This window comes from Medicago truncatula, chromosome 6 (genome assembly GCF_003473485.1).
Source record: "Medicago truncatula cultivar Jemalong A17 chromosome 6, MtrunA17r5.0-ANR, whole genome shotgun sequence".
NCBI classification, from domain to species: Eukaryota; Viridiplantae; Streptophyta; class Magnoliopsida; order Fabales; family Fabaceae; genus Medicago; species Medicago truncatula.
This window is the reverse complement of record NC_053047.1, coordinates 12,221,452-12,238,267: the sequence shown is the minus strand read 5'-3', so window position 1 is coordinate 12,238,267 and position 16,816 is coordinate 12,221,452. Positions and strand designations below refer to the sequence as shown.

Sequence of the window (16,816 nt, the reverse complement as noted above, 5' to 3'; positions counted from 1 at the left end):
GGTATTATTGGCTTCATAATACTTGAAGAGTTGAAGTAAATTAGTTTTATTCTTTCTTTTTTTGGTCATTTTGGTTTTGTTATTATTGAAGGCTGAAATAAATGATCTTTCATTGATTTAATTATTTTGCGTTTTTGGAACTTATGTATTGACTGGGAAAGGTCTGAAGTTGAACCAATGGAAATTACACCTGCTAGAAAGACACAGAAGGCTGACCGAGAAGAGTTAAGGAGGGATCGACTCAATAAACAATTTTTAGAGGTGGGTAACATTTTAGGTACGTGAAACTTCACTTTCTAACATAGGAGAATAGCAAAAAGTCAGCAGAGTCACTAATTCTTGATATATTCTATTTTGATTTTAAACTACATGTGGCAAAGGTTACTTAAGATTGCAGTCAATAAATTTTACCGAAAACAAAATCTTTATTTGAATGTTATTCTGAGGTAGTGAACTAGCCTCTCCTTACATGTGTAATATTTGGAAGCCTGCTTATCCTAGGTGTTATTGATACTAGAAATTGAAACTTCAAAGCTAAATGGCGTGATCTCGAAATGAAAATTTAGTTTTGTTACACAAACTGAGGTGTTGTTGATATCAATAAGAGTAGAAGTTGGTGATTTAATGTTATAGATAGATTTATGTAATTTAAGCCGGTAGTGACTCTAAAATTAGCCATGGAACTAGCTCCTCTAAGCCTTCTTTGTCATTAGATTCAGGTAACTCTAAAATCCAAGAATGGATAATGAGTAGTTCTAATTTTCAAATTAAAGTTTATAACTTTGATTTCTCTTCTGAAACAATGTTGTCTTCTTTTAAATTTTCTTCTCCAGGTGCTCTTCTGGGCAGTTAATTATTTCCTCAATCTGTCTCTTTTAAGAAGAAAGCAACTACCACCAAAACTGTTGGTAAGAAGGAAGCGGGTAGTAGCTCTAAAAATAGTCATGCGACGACCTCCTCTATGCCTTCTCCGTTATTAGATTCCGGTAATTCTATGATCCAAGAATCTATAATGTGCAGTTCTAATTTGGAAGTCTAATTTGATAATTTTTTTAACTATCATTGTTTGATTTTGTGTTAACTTAAGAAGGAATTATTCGGAAAAGTTGAAGAATTTGATGACACTCTGGTGTCATTTCTTGATCAGATTCATAACTATTGTTTGCTGATTTTCTTACTTTCAGTTTCAGCTAATGCTTAATATTCACCCTATTTTGCTTAATATGAATATGACAGGTTAGTGGGTTGGACAGAAGCTGGAAAAAACCACCTGGTGTGGCTGCTAAACTCATAGATTGTAAATCATCTAAAGGTGCATGCTTTTACTCTTAAATGTCATTGAAAGTTGCTGCATTATTTTGCAGTACATGTTATAAGGTTGCAACTATAAGGGAAAGAAAATATGTTATAGGTTATATATAGTTCTAATGTATGCTTAATGAGACAGAGAGAGACTTCTCAAAACTGAAATTATGGATTGAATTTTGACGTTCTAATTATTAATTTGCCTCCAAAAAACGGTTCAGGATTTTATTTTATTGAGTATACGCTGCAAAGTCCTGGTGAGGGTCGCAAACATCTATATTCAGCTATTGGGATGTTAACAGATGGTTGGTATAACAGACTGTATACAGCGACAGGACAGGTACTATTCGATATCAGTCATTTGTGAGTTTTAATTTGTTTTTTCAATGTCATTCATTTTTTGGTACATAATCAGGAATTCAAATTTCCAGAATACACAGAAGTGAAAAAATGCTATCCTCATGGATTCCATGGGGTTGATAAATGTGGCAGGTCTGTGTATATCGAGAGAATTGGGATGATAGATGTTAACAAACTGTGGCAAATAACCACACAAGAAAGGCTTATCAAGCATCATGTGTCAGAACAAGAGAAAACCCTAAGAGTAAGATACCCTGCATGTTCATTAGCAGCCAAAAGACACATAGCATCCACCACAAGTATCTTGGATGGCAATGGAGTAGTAAGCAAATTTTTCATATAGTGTTTCATAATTTACTATATGGTCTAATAATGCTGATTTTGTTATGTGATTGTATTATTCTTCTAGGGAATGTCTAATTTCTCAGAGCCTGCAAGGTAAATCTTCATGGAAATTCAGAAGATTGATAGCAATTATTATCCTGAGGTACTTTTTGTTGATCATAGCTCATGAGCAGATGATTTGGTTATACACGTATGCTATTAATGTGTGATTAAGTTAGACAGATTCTTAAATTTTTACTGTAGCAGATGATTTGGATATACATGTCTGCTATGAATTGAAAGTGTAGCATTTGATAATGAATCATTTGTTTTTATGTTTCCTTTTGTGATACTGATACTAATTTTCCCTTTAATAGTGGGATGAATTTGCAGAATGAGGTGGATTTATTGAGTAAAATTCAGCATCCAAATATAATTTCTTTACTCGGTTGTAGCATTAATGGAGACATGAGATTTATTGTGTATGAGTTAATTTCCCTTGGAAGCTCTATTACATAGTAGAAGACATTTACAACTCTCAGTTAAATAACATTCTAAACTCAGTTACATTTTTCTTGTGCAAAATTTTACGTTGAAGGAAAATCTCATGGCTCAGGATTGACTTGGCATATGAGAATGAAGATTGCTCTTGACACAGCAAGGTGAACTTCCTTAAGAGAATCTCTCTTCAACATCTCAAATCTCTCTCCCACTTTTGTACTTTAATGCAATGTAGTTAAGGGCTATTTCAATCACAACTTTAACCTAGTATACAAAATTCAAAATTACATGTGACATACCAAAAACTATGTTCCTGTTGTTTGTTGCCATGCTTTAAAATTGTTTATTTTTTTATTGTGGACAATGGTTTTTTTGGGATGTATGCCATTGTGATTTCACTCTTGATTTCAAAGCTAGGAAGTGAACTTGATTTCATTCAAGTGTTGAATTGTTGTAACAATTTATTTTGACAGATTGGTGTATCTTTTTTAACAATGGATTCCAATTGCACAGTTATAGCCTATAAATTAATAATGTGTATGATGCCTTATTTAACAATGGAGACGACACAACAATGATCTTGCTTGAGGAGGGGTTCAAGTATTTTGGAAGTTGTAAGTTGGAAACAGGGAAAATATTCACTTTGGGTGGATTTTAATTAAGCTTCTTATGTTTAGTGTTTATATTGGCAGTGTATATTTTGTATAATATTTCAATGACAATGTGTTTGAAATGTGGTTTGGATTTAATAATCCAACCCTTTTTTTATAATCAACCTTAAATAGGTTGTTGGCTACATGGCATCATCTATATGTGTGTTGCAGTACATTATGTATGAAATGACAATAGTTATTATGTTATTATAAAATTGTTAATATTTACAGTTTTTATGGTTTAATTGAATAATTATGCAGTGACTTCATAGATGATTGGGTGAAAATTGGGTTATCTTCCAAAGTCAAGGTTCTAAAAGAACATGAATGCAATGATTTCAAAGAACAATGCAAATTCTGTGAAATGGTTAGCTAATTAAGTTGCAATTATATATGCTTTAATTTTCATTCAGCAACCATACATACTTCAAAAATTTAAATATTATTTCGTCACCACTTTATATATACAGGAAACCTGAAGACATATCCATATGTTGATAGATAAATAAGGAACAAGAACTTAGCACTACTGGGAGGTTACTATGATTTTGTGAATGGAGAATCCAAGCCGTGGAAGTATAAGACTCATGTCACTAAACCCGTTACCATCCCTCTAAAAGGCCTTGACATGACTATCTAAATCCTCAAGGATTCGATCTTTGAACCACTATCTCAATTCTCAAGTGACATAGAAACAAGAAGACAATGCGGTTGCTTGATGTGCTTACCGGTCAGGAATATGATTTCCGCCTCATTACCGCTGAGCGTAACAAGGCTGAAAAATCCTTGGGAGGAGGTTGGTTCCAGTTTGTTAGGGACAATCACCTACAAGAGGACGACAAGTAGCTATTTGATTTGGGTGTCTTTCCTACAATGTTGTTTGTTGAGGTGGTTCGTAGAAATAATCTTGCTTTAAGAAAAGTTCTAATCCTTTGGCAGTTGTATGCTGACATGTATTGTATGACGACAAGCTGCTATTTGATTTAGGTGTTCCTCCTACAATGTTGTTTGTTGAGGTGGTTCGTAGAAATAATCTTGCTTTAAGAAAATTTCTAATCTTTTAGAAGTTCTCAAATTTACGACGAATGATAATATGTTCTGTAATTTGAACATCTCTCCTTTAGAGTAATTTTTTTAAAAAAGTACGTAATTCAACCCGTGCGAAGCACGGGTTTGTAACTAGTTTCATTCATTAAATTTTTAACCATAACAAATGCTATATTTTTTGAAATATGATTTGAATTAGTGTTAGGAAAATGTTTTTCATCGAATAATATGAAGAAATATGCCTAGACTTAACCATATATATAAATAAAAGTTTTGTGTGTTAGTAATTTCTTGCAACAATAGTTAGTGGTTTTACTATAGCAGGTATTACCTATACTATTCAGTATATGTAATCATTGATTATAGTGGAATTTTTTTCAGCGGCTTTGCTCGTGGATTAGTCAGCACATTGATGCATACCACGTTAAATCTTGTGTCGTTTTTCATTTGTCTTTTACTATTATTATCATTATTATCGCGTCCCGTTATAACAATATTAATCTAATAATTGAAGAAGACCGGGGCCGGCCTAAGACCCTTGGCGGAAGGGTGCCAAATTTTTTTTATGGAGGGGGGTATTTAGAAATATTTCGTTTATGGGATGTATATACAGAAAAGTTCACATAAAGGCCACATACATTGACACAACGAAGGGTTGGGCTAAAGTCTGTTAATGTTTTTGGCCCTTTTGGCGCAATTTGCTATATGTACCCTCATATAACACAAAGATTTCTATATACACCCTCCCTATATAAAAAATTGGTTGTTCTTAATGATGTGTCAAAAAAATTATTATCCAAGAAATTAGTAATATTTTTTTGGGCCCTTTTTTCCTAATAATGTGCTTCACTAATATTAAAAATATTGGTGATATTTATTATCCAATAAATTGGAATAATTTTCATAACAAAACAAATTATATTTTAGTTGAAAATGAACCTACTAGAAAAATTAATCTTAATCTTATCTTTCAAAGGTTTCAAACAAATAAATCACATCAATATAATAATGTCAACTTTCTTGAATTGATTGAAAGGATTGCATAGTTGAATTTGATAATGCAAGATCATGCTAGACACATTCATGTATCATCATAATGAACTTGTTAGAGATACTTATAGCATATAAAAAGAGTAATGATGTACTTCTAGTATATTATGGAGTTACTCTGTCTAAGATTCCTCAAAAAAGTCTAACAATAATTTTGTATCAAGTATTATTGTTGTTAGGAGTTTAACATTGGAGAATTTTGCATCTAAAACTTTAAAATTTAGTTAATTACGTGTTGATATACTTCTACTTTTTTGGTGTTATTATTCTTAGGTGTTAATATTTCAGTATACTTCGCATGTGCTATTGTTCTATACTTCTACGATATTTTATTTTGTTTAGTGTCTATAAAGTAATAGATTTATTTTCAGATGTTCCTTAAAAAACTTTTATTTGGTAGAGGAAAAGGGAAAAAAATGAAATGAAGAGTTAATAAAATCACAACAATGAGCTAACAAATTTTACGATGTATTATGTAATGGGTCTTTTACTCATATTATGTCTAAGACTTCTAAAACTCTAGGAACGACCCTGAAGAAGACGTACTAGATTAATTCTTTCTTATTCTTCTTTTTCTTTTCATACACTCCCATTAGAGTTAAAGTATATTAAGGTTCTTTGTATCCCTCAAGTTTTCTATTTCAACTGTTCAATTTCATTTCTATGTGCCAATTTCGTTTTATAATAATCAAATGTTCTTTAGAGTACCATTGAAAATCTGATAAAAAAGCTAGTTACCTGTACTTGTTGATTGACTCCATTTGATGTTTCCTGCAATAATCTTGTCTCGTTGCAGTGATACATAAAGTAAACTGTCCACCTTATAAGGTACACAGCCATTTCTTCTATTTTATTTTTTTAAATTTTTTTTTGTTATGGTCTTAAATCTTTTTATTTTTCTTAAAATCAACTTAATGGTGTGGGCTATACTATTAGAAACTACTCCTTCTTCTATCTTATTATGAATTTCATATATGTAAAAATAAATAATCCCAAAATGAGTATCACTTTCTATTTTAAATATAACATTACTCACTTATTTTCAATTCTACGTTCTAATTAATACTCTGTGCTTCAATTTTAAGTTAATATTTTTCACTAATTTGTTCTTGGGATAATTTTAAACACATTATTAGATAAGATTAAATTGATAAAATTATTATAATTATGACACTAATAATGTACTAATGTTATAATTCATCGGCCTCTTCTAACCCCATGACTAATTTATACACCAATGCAAGAATTTAACTAACAATACATTCAAAGTACTTTTTGTCTAGGTTTAAATTCAAGATCTTCAGGTTCTTAACCCTTAATTCAAATAAGTTGAACTACTCAATCTCCTTTTTATTGAGGTGTTTTGTGAAAATAAGGTTGTGTGTGATGTGTTCCCATTCAGATGAAATATGGAGATTAGTAAAGCTCTGGTATTCAATTGTATTTGCCTCCATGAATGGAATACATACTCTTTAAAAACTCAACCATTGCCTCCAATGGTACTTCCACGGTTTAAAAATGAGTAATCTACTTGATTATGCGCACCATTCATCACATTACAAACTTTGATCATATTTTTTTTACTAATATATAAAGATAAATGATGAGATATATCCTTAATATATTAAGAGACAATAATTTGCAACCATGATTTTTCTCACAAAGCTCCAATTAGTTCGCCTAAACCACCTCCCTTTACTTTTATACACTTTTTTATTTTTGTAATTTTTACGGTTGTTAATATAGAGAACAGAAAGAAAGGAATTGAATAATGTAATTGATAAATACATATTACAAATACTGAATAGTAGAGGTAATGCTAACTATAGCAAAATCCACTATTGGTGTTAGAAATACTAACACACAAGAGTTTTATTTACATGACCAAGCCTTTGCATATTTCTTCATATTATCCGATGTGGGACATTTTCTCATTATTATTGATATCCTCCCGCAAGTTGTATGGTTTGAAAGAGAGATGCAACTTGGACAATAAGTAATAGAACCTAGGACAAAACAGGGATTTGGTTAGAATATCAGCAAGTTGATCATCGGCAGAAAGAAAGGATAGTCGAAACTTGCCATGTTGAACATTTTTTCGGACAAAATGATAGGCTAAGGCTATATATTTCATCCGAGAGTAAAATACAGGATTAACACTAAGGTAGGTAGCATCGAGGTTGCCACAATAGATGTTTGGAATGGCTGTTGGAGTGTGGCCAAGTTCAGTGAATAAGGAAAGGACCCATATCAGCTCACTCGTCATGTCAGCTAAGGCTTTATACTCTGCTTCTGTGGAAGATCGAGCAACAAAACGTTGTTTTCGAGAGCTCCAAGAGATGGGTGTGCTGCCAAGATATAACAGATAACTAGTGGTGGAGATATAATCATCCTTACCGCATGCCCAGTCTGCATCTGAGTAGGCGTGGATATTTAGTGGGGCTGTCGTTGAGATGAAGAAGCCTTTTTCTAGGGGAGTAAGGCTCAAGTATTGGAGGCTTCCAACGAACGCTCGATACTCGGTTGGGGATGGTAGGAGATCTCTGGAATCCTTAAGTAACTTATTCGTGGCAGACAATGGAGTGGATGCTGATTTCGTATCTGCTATGCCTGATTTATGTAGTAGACCAGTGATATATTTCCTTTGGGAAAGGAATATACCCGAAGTAGAGGGAATCACTTCAACCCCCGAGAAATAATTAAGACATCAAAGGTCTTTCAAAGAAAAGAGAGCAGCGAGTGTGGCGATGAGTGTGGATACCTCTGCAGGGTCTATTGTTGAACAGTGGCGATCGATAGTTCCTAGATGAGAAGCTTATCAAGATGGTCATCAAAGGTAATTGAATTATCCCTTGCATTCACTCCGTCAATGACAGCACGATAGCGTCATCGAGGCCGCATAGTATATAATCAATCATGTCTTCAATGGAGACAGGTGATCCAAGCGAGGCAAGGAGATCGCCTGTTTGCTACAAGCAGTGCATATAGGTGATGGATTGAGTACCGTAATTAAATGTTGCCTGGAGGCGCTCCTTTAGTTGCTTGAGATGGCTACTAGAAGCCTTGGCATAGGTGTTCTTGAGGAGGGTCCAAAGACCCTATGAGGTCTTTGTTTGGGACATCAGGGAGGCAACCTCATTTGAGAGGGTGGTGAGGAGGGCTCCATAGATGAGGCGATCCTGTCGTCGCCATGTTTGATAGGCAGGATTTTTGTTGTCACTAGAGTCTCGGTAGTGGTGGTGATCGTTTTGGACGACGCCGGTAACGATCCATCTAGATATTTAAGGAGATCATAACCATCAAGGAAAGCTTCAACCTAGAGTTGCCAATTAAGGTAATTAGTGGGAAGTAATTTGGTATGCTTCAACCTGAAGTTGCCAATTAAGGTAATTCGTGGGAAGAAGTTTGGTTACATTGCCAAGGTGAGGGGGCTAGACCGTTTCAGTCTGATACCATATAGAGAACTGAAAGAAAGGAATTGAATAATGTCATTAATAAATACAAGATTACAAATACGAATAGTAGAGGTAATGCTAGCTATAGGAAAACCCGCTAACTATTGGTGTTAGAAATACTAACACACAAGAGTTTTATTTATATGATCAATCCTTTGCATATTTCTTCATAAGGAAATGTTAACTTGTGCCCTAGAAACTAAAAGTGGAATTATTTTTCCTTTAATAGATCTTTAACTTGTATCCTTAAGGCACAAGTTAACAAGACATTTCTTCATATTATCCGATGTGAGACATTTTCAAATTATTATTGATAGTTAATTGGACTGTGCTCTTATGAGTCAAAATATTCTAATTCCAAAACCTTACTTACGTACTGTGCTCTTATGCCGTTCAAACTCACTAATTTTCTCTGACTGCCTAATTTTGTACTCCCTCCGTTCCTTTTTATTGTAACTTTTAAAGAAATTTTTTGTTCCTATTTAACTGTCACTTCAAAGTTCAATGCAACATTAAATGTTATTTTACCAATATTACTCTTAGATATTTATTGCAGAGAGAAACATATGAAATGAAATATTAAATTAATAAGGTCATTATAGTAAAAGTAAAAACAATTGTATCAAAAGTAGTAATATTTATTGATTGTCTTGGTTTGTGTAAAATATCAAAAAGTAACAATTAAAAATGAATGGAGGTAGTACTACGCTTATGCCATTAATTTCTTAAAGCCTATATTGGTTTGCAATGTCCCACCCATTTTCCACATTTATGGCTTCTCTTGGGAATGTTGGGTGTGAATGGTCTTTTGCGTTCAGTGATACAGCATTTAATCTATTTTAATCTACCTTTATCTTTAGAGACCAAATGTAGATGCAGCTTCTACTTTGATTTCTTTTTTTCATCCTAATTTTTTTTTTCCAGCAATCTACTATCACCCTAACAGTAAGTATTTAATGTCAGAGACCTAACCGACAGTAACTATCCACAATAGAGATTTAACAGCAAGTCTTCCGCAACCACACAACAATTTCATTGAAAAAGATGATTCAGTTCTTGACGAAGAGCAACGCTTCGTTGGAATGAGTTTATGTACATAGAAAACAAACAACATACAAAGAAACAAGCACATGCAGTTTTTGTTTCTTTCTAGAAAAAGATTTACGTGAAACTTGCTAATTTTATTGGTTTAATATCTGACACGTTCCTTGCATTCTTGTAGTTTATTAAAATGAAATTCCACTCACAGATTTGTACTTATTTTTCTATTCAGTCACGTTATAGTTTCCTATGCCCGATGAGAATTAAATTATATTAAGGGTCTTATTATATCCTTCAAGTTTTCTATAACGTGAGGCATATCCTTCAAGGACAGAATAATAAGATAGATAAGTCTTGTACTGTCATATCCTTCAAGTTTTAGAAAGACCCTTAATATAATTTAATTCTGTCTACCTTATTATTCTGTCTTGTAATTTTCTATCAGCATCTCTCTTTCTAAATCAACCAAATGATATTAGGGAAATGTTAACGATTGTCTTCGGGGTACTCTTTTAAAACCTTTAAGACGTAACTTTTATTGAAAATTAATGTAATTAATGCGTTGGAAATTGAAATTTTTGACTTTTTTAATGAATAATAATTTCTTCTTTTAGAATGCTTAAAGAGTGCCTCGACCCTTGTTGCAAAACAGTAAGTATTGGACATAACAATACAAGACAGAACAACACAACAAAAGGTAAAATAGCACATGACAAATTTCTATAGCATTGAATAATTTTTTTGTTTTATACGATTTTTGGGGGACGAGATGCCATTTAGGTATTTTACAAAGCTTGTACGTGGGATAAAAAGTTGTGTTATGGTTTGGTGAGAGACAAAAATATCAGTTTTTGTCCTGTCCTTTGCCTCCAGTTTGTCCTGTACCTGAAACAGTTTTACAAATCAAACACTGAACAACTGGAATTGTTTTGTCTTGTCTTTATTTTTTTAGCAAATCAAACGCACCCTTAAAGTATCATTCAGTTTCTAAATGATATTTGAATAAAAAGCTGATACTTGAGAGGAGCACACTTCAAGATTCCACGTCAACCATCAGGCCAACCCTAGTGGTTTATCATTTTTAAAGTATTTATGATACTGATGAACAGAATAATAATTCTATCCATTTTTATAAAATAATCAAATGTGAGATTCATAATGCATTGGTTTTAGAAGATAGTTTTCTCAAAAGCAAATACATGATTACATTTTTTTTCTTTCTTCATTTTATTACACAGATTATACGATAAAGATAACCTTAAAAAGAAGATGGCCAATTTTTGGAGCATGATTTGTGGGAACTATGGTTCTTATGAGAATGACAAAGAAATTGGTGAGAGCCTTTGTGCTCCTTTAAATGGTCAGTTCAATGAAGTTGATTCTGTTAGCAATGTAACTCCATTTTCTAAATCTGGATTCATTAGTAAGATTTGGTTTTGGTGGTTGAATCCATTAATGAAAAGGGGTCAAGAAAAGACGCTTCTCGATGAGGAAATCCCAGGTTTAAGAGAGTCCGAGCGAGCAGAAACTTGTTATTTTTCATTTGTAGAACAGTTAAACAAACAAAATCAACATGAACCATCATCACATTCGTCCGTTTTATGGACAATAATTGCGTGCCACCAAAGAGAGATTTTGATAACCGGATTCTTTGCTTTGCTCAAGGTACTCACTCTATCTTCTGGTCCTTTACTTCTGAATGAGTTTATATTGGTTGCTGAAGGCAATAAAAGTTTTGAATATGAAGGTTATGTATTGGCAATATCACTTTTCTTTATAAAGATCCTAGAATCCTTATCGCAACGACAATGGTATTTCCGTAGTAGGCTTATAGGGATGAAGGTCAGATCACTACTTACTGCAGCCATTCATAAAAAAATATTAAGGCTATCCAACTCTGCTAGATTAGTTCACTCTAGTGGCGAGATAATGAATTATATGACTGTGGATGCTTATAGAATTGGAGAATTTCCATTTTGGTTTCACAAGACTTGGACAACAATTCTTCAACTGTGTATTGCATTAGTGATTCTTTTTCGTGCAATCGGACTTGCAACCGTAGCTTCACTGGTAGTGATAATTCTCACCGTGCTTTGCAACACTCCGCTAGCAAAGCTACAACACAAGTTTCAGAGCAAACTAATGGTGGCGCAAGATGAGAGATTAAAAGCGAGTTCTGAGGCTCTTGTGAATATGAAAGTGTTGAAGCTATATGCATGGGAAACCCATTTTAAAAATTCCATATATTACCTAAGAAATGTGGAACTCAAGTTGTTATCTGCAGTGCAATTAAGAAGAACATACCTTGTCTTTCTTTTTTGGAGCTCACCGATGTTGGTGTCTTCGGCTTCTTTTCTGGTCTGTTACTTCTTGAAAGTTCCTTTGCATGCAAGTAATGTTTTCACTTTTGTGGCAACATTACGCCTTGTTCAAGATCCTATTACAGGTATTCCAGATGTTATTGCGGTGATTATTCAAGCAAAAGTTGCATTTGCTAGGATTGTTAATTTTCTCCAAGCACAAGAACTGCAAAGTGAAAATTTTAAGAACCGATGCTTAAATGATAACCTTAAAGGCTCAGTCTTTATCGAATCGGCTGACTTTTCATGGGAAAGTAATGCAATAAAGCCAACACTAAGAAGCATAAATTTGGACGTTAAACATGGACAAAGGGTGGCTATTTGTGGCGAAGTTGGCTCAGGAAAATCAACCATCTTAGCAACAATTCTTGGAGAAATTTCTAACACAAAAGGAGATGTAAGTTTTTATTCCCATACCGATCATACAATAAACTACTAAATCGTGTAATCTCTTATTGGTTATAATTTAAATAATATTCCTGTTTTGATGTCCCAAATTCAACACAATAGATGTCTTTTCCCACAAATACACCATGATGTCCTATCATATAAATTCAGCTTTACCGTAGTGAATTTTACGAGTCCTTTATTTCAAGTATCATATTAATGGGACTTTGATTCTCCATTCTGAATTACAGATTGAAGTTCACGGGAAGTTTGCATATGTTTCTCAAACATCATGGATACAAACAGGTACAATACGGGAAAATATTTTATTTGGATCCGAATTGGATGATCAAAGATATCAAGAAACACTTCGAAGGTCTTCATTGGTAAAGGACCTCGAGTTGTTTCCCTATGGTGACCTCACTGAAATAGGTGAGAGAGGAGTTAATTTAAGTGGAGGTCAAAAACAACGAATTCAACTTGCTCGTGCTCTCTATCAAAATGCTGATTTATATCTATTGGATGATCCATTTAGTGCTGTTGATGCGCATACTGCAAAAAAATTGTTCAATGTAATGACATCTTTTGACATAATACTTTTACATTTCTAGTATAATATTTTTTATTGAACGCAAGACACTTTGATATTGGCAGGAATACATCATGGAAGGACTCAAAGGGAAAACTATCTTACTTGTGACTCATCAAGTCGACTTCCTCCCAGCATTTGATTACATTTTGGTAAGGAGTACTCCAGTTTTTACATCTATAATTATTAAATTGAGACTGAAACACACTCCTATAACATTTAGATCAATTATTAATAATATTTATTTATAGTTGATGTCAGATGGCGTAATCCTACAAGCTGGTTCATATCACGATCTACTGACCTCAAGTACAGAATTCCAAGGCCTTGTCGGTGCTCACAAAAACACCGCTGGTTCTGACCAGCTTCTGAATGCTAATTTTTCACAGAGACATTCAACTTCTATAAAGATTACACAAGCTTTAGTGGAGAAGCGATTTGCAGCACCAAATGGAAAACAATTAATCAAGCAAGAAGAAAGAGAAAGAGGAGACTTAGGATTGAGGCCGTATTTACAATATATGAATCAGATGAAAGGCTATATATACTTTGTTGTGGCGTCCCTTTGTCACCTTATTTTTGTTGTCTGTCAAATATTTCAAAACTCATGGTTGGCGGCTAATGTTGACAATCCCCGTGTCAGCACGTTGCAATTGATTTTAGTTTATTTCCTTATCGGTGTTTCTTCAACATTTTTCTTACTGATCAGAAGTCTACTTTTGGTTGCTTTGGGTCTTCAATCATCGAAGAATTTATTTTCACTGTTGATGAACTCCCTCTTTCGTGCACCCATGTCCTTTTATGATTCTACACCATCAGGAAGGATACTTAGTAGGGTGAGTTTAATAAACAATTACTTTCCTTCCTACGAAATGTATCGAAATAAATAGTCTTTTAACCGGTTTCATTGTTTAGGTCTCATCTGATCTGAGCATTATGGATACTGACATCCCATTCAGCCTCACTTTTGCTGTGGCAGGAACTCTAGTATTTTATTCCAGTCTAACAGTTTTGGCAGTTGTCACTTGGCAAGTCTTGGTTCTTGCTATTCCAATGGTTTATGTTGCAATTTACTTGCAGGTAATGAACAGATTCTTCTTTGAGTAACATTGTAATTGTGAAATAATATTTAGAAACCCATAAAATCCTTTGTAAGTATGATTAAAATTCTTTACTATTTTTCAGCTTTTTTAGGTATCTTCTTTACTAAACATTTTATAGTTGGAAAGGAAATATAGTAAGGTATTTTTTGTGTTTAAGCAGCGATACTACTTTGCGGTAGCAAAAGAAGTAATGAGGATAAATGGCACAACAAAATCCTCTATAGCTAATCATGTAGCTGAAACTGTTGCTGGAGCTATGACAATAAGGGCTTTTAAGGAGGAGGCTCATTCTTTTGAGAAGAACCTTTGTCTAATTGATTTAAATGCTAGTGCTTTTTTCCATAGTTTTGCTTCAAATGAGTGGTTGATCCAACGGTTAGAAACAATCAGTGCAGTCGTTCTCACTGCTGCAGCACTTTGCATAGTTATGCTACCCTCTGGAACTTTCACCTCAGGTAAGAATATGGCAATTGTCATCTCTGAAATGAAACTCTTTGAGTACTCTAATTACTCTCAAATTATTATTGTTGTTTACCGTAAAACAATAACATCGTCTATTTTGATTCAAGTTTCTAAACTCCATCACCCTTCATTCCAGGAATTATTGGCATGGCTCTAACTTATGGCCTTTCACTAAACGGTGCCTTAATATTTTCAATTCAAAATCAATGCACTCTTGCAAATAACATAATATCAGTAGAGAGGCTAAATCAATATATGCATATAGAAAGTGAAGCGGAAGAAATAGTAGAAGAAAATCGTTCTCCTTCGAATTGGCCAGTTGCTGGCAAAGTAGAAATAAATGACTTGAAGGTAGTTTTTACTTATTTTCAAAATGTGACACATGATATTCAGAGAAAATGCAGCTTAAATGAACCACATAATGAGTTTGTTCATACCATGTCAGATTCGTTACAGACCTGACGGACCACTAGTACTTCACGGGATCACATGCACATTCAAAGCAGGGCACAAGATTGGTATCGTCGGAAGAACAGGCAGCGGGAAATCCACTCTTATCAGTGCTTTATTTCGTCTTGTGGAACCAGCAGGAGGAAAAATTATAGTCGATGGAATAGACATATCATCTATTGGTCTTCATGATTTGAGGTCACGTTTTGGTATTATACCTCAGGAGCCTACCCTTTTTAATGGGACAGTAAGATATAATTTGGACCCTTTATCTCAACACACTGATCAAGAGATATGGGAGGTAAAATATGATGAAATTCATTAATATTGCCTTTTACTAGAAAATGTAAACTAATTATTGCTCAATACGAAGGTTCTTGGGAAGTGTCAGTTGCGAGAAGTTGTCCAAGGAAAAGAAGAGGGTTTAAACTCATCAGGTACACTTTCAAGTTTCAATGTTATAGCTATGATGGAAAATCATTTTCTCCGAGTTAGTAATGAGCCGTGAAATTTGTTTCCCAGTTGTTGAAGATGGATCAAATTGGAGCATGGGACAAAGGCAGTTATTTTGTTTGGGGCGTGTACTTTTGAGGCGAAGTAGGATATTGGTGTTGGACGAAGCAACTGCTTCAATTGATAATTCTACTGATCTTATTCTGCAGAAAACCATTAGGGCTGAGTTTGCAGATTGTACGGTGATCACAGTAGCACACAGGATACCAACTGTAATGGATTGCACTATGGTTCTTGCTATAAGTGATGGTGAGTTCTTTTCTTCAGTTTTTTTGTCTATTTATCTCATATAACAAACACTTTCAGACTAATCCATAAACAAATATTTTTCTGTTGATATGTGTGGAAAATGTAAGAGTGTAAAGTGCATAAAATATCTTGTATATCACATAAATGATAACATGTAAAATGTATGGTACTTGACTTTCACATTTGAAATCATGAAAAAGAAAAGGTTAGGAATATGTTTTCACTTACTTGATTTCTTCAAAGGAATGAAAGTCTCTGACTGTACTTTCAGGAAAACTAGCGGAGTATGACGAGCCAACGAACTTGATGAAGAGAGAAGAATCATTGTTCAGGAAGCTTGTCAAGGAATACTGGTCAAATTCTCAGTCTGCAGAATCGAATTAATGCGAGCAATGATTTCATTTATTCCAGCAATATTTTGTCTTTTTTCCTCTCTTGTACAAGCAATAAGTCCAGAAACTTAGTAGGATGTAAAATGTGTTATGTTGTGATACCTGAGAGATGAGAAAGAAACGAGCGGACTGAAAAAAAAATAAAAAAAGGTGATCAAATGTACCATCTCTAGAATGATATATGAGCTTCATTGAAAGATTTTTTTTTGGTTATGAGGGTTACAAAGAGAATATATAGTAAAAGCTCTTGATGAACCAATGCAAGTCCCATTACCATCATATAACCGTTTTTGAAATCACCATCAGAGGTAGCACCGCTTGACCAGCTAAACCTAAATTTTTCCGTTTGTGACTGTAAGGGCACAACTGACAATGCTTATACTGTTAGGCTGAACGTCTTCATCTTAATTAAAACCAAGACCTCACAGTTGTGTGTTTGAGTTTCAGGTGGTGTTCTCGCTTAGCCTACATACTAAAAAAATAAAATATAACAACCATCTGTTCATAAATACTTTCGTTGACCATATGGAAAATTGTTTCGCCAATGATCTGTATAAAAGTCATCATTGTTGAGA

At 33.9% G+C, this 16,816-nt stretch overlaps 2 protein-coding genes across 2 annotated transcripts; both read left to right on the top strand.

The window, feature by feature from the left end:
• Window positions 1-1,082: 1,082 nt before the first annotated feature.
• On the top strand, window positions 1,083-4,192 carry LOC25496029 (phosphatidylinositol/phosphatidylcholine transfer protein SFH11). The gene is made up of 9 exons (XM_039826675.1): window positions 1,083-1,129; window positions 1,237-1,312; window positions 1,527-1,645; window positions 1,721-1,987; window positions 2,075-2,103; window positions 2,367-2,471; window positions 2,588-2,651; window positions 3,405-3,510; window positions 3,614-4,192. The coding sequence occupies exons 3-7, from the start codon at window positions 1,598-1,600 to the stop codon at window positions 2,640-2,642; spliced, it is 504 nt and encodes a 167-aa protein (XP_039682609.1). The 5' UTR covers window positions 1,083-1,129; window positions 1,237-1,312; window positions 1,527-1,597; the 3' UTR covers window positions 2,643-2,651; window positions 3,405-3,510; window positions 3,614-4,192.
• A 6,594-nt stretch (window positions 4,193-10,786) lies between these two features.
• Window positions 10,787-16,438, top strand: LOC25496028 (ABC transporter C family member 10). Its single transcript, XM_013596295.3, has 11 exons — window positions 10,787-12,493; window positions 12,735-13,055; window positions 13,138-13,224; window positions 13,324-13,908; window positions 13,988-14,152; window positions 14,336-14,630; window positions 14,774-14,988; window positions 15,083-15,388; window positions 15,461-15,524; window positions 15,610-15,849; window positions 16,121-16,438. Exons 1-11 carry the CDS (start codon window positions 11,006-11,008, stop codon window positions 16,231-16,233), a joined length of 3,879 nt encoding a protein of 1,292 aa, XP_013451749.1. The 5' UTR covers window positions 10,787-11,005; the 3' UTR covers window positions 16,234-16,438.
• Window positions 16,439-16,816: the final 378 nt, after the last annotated feature.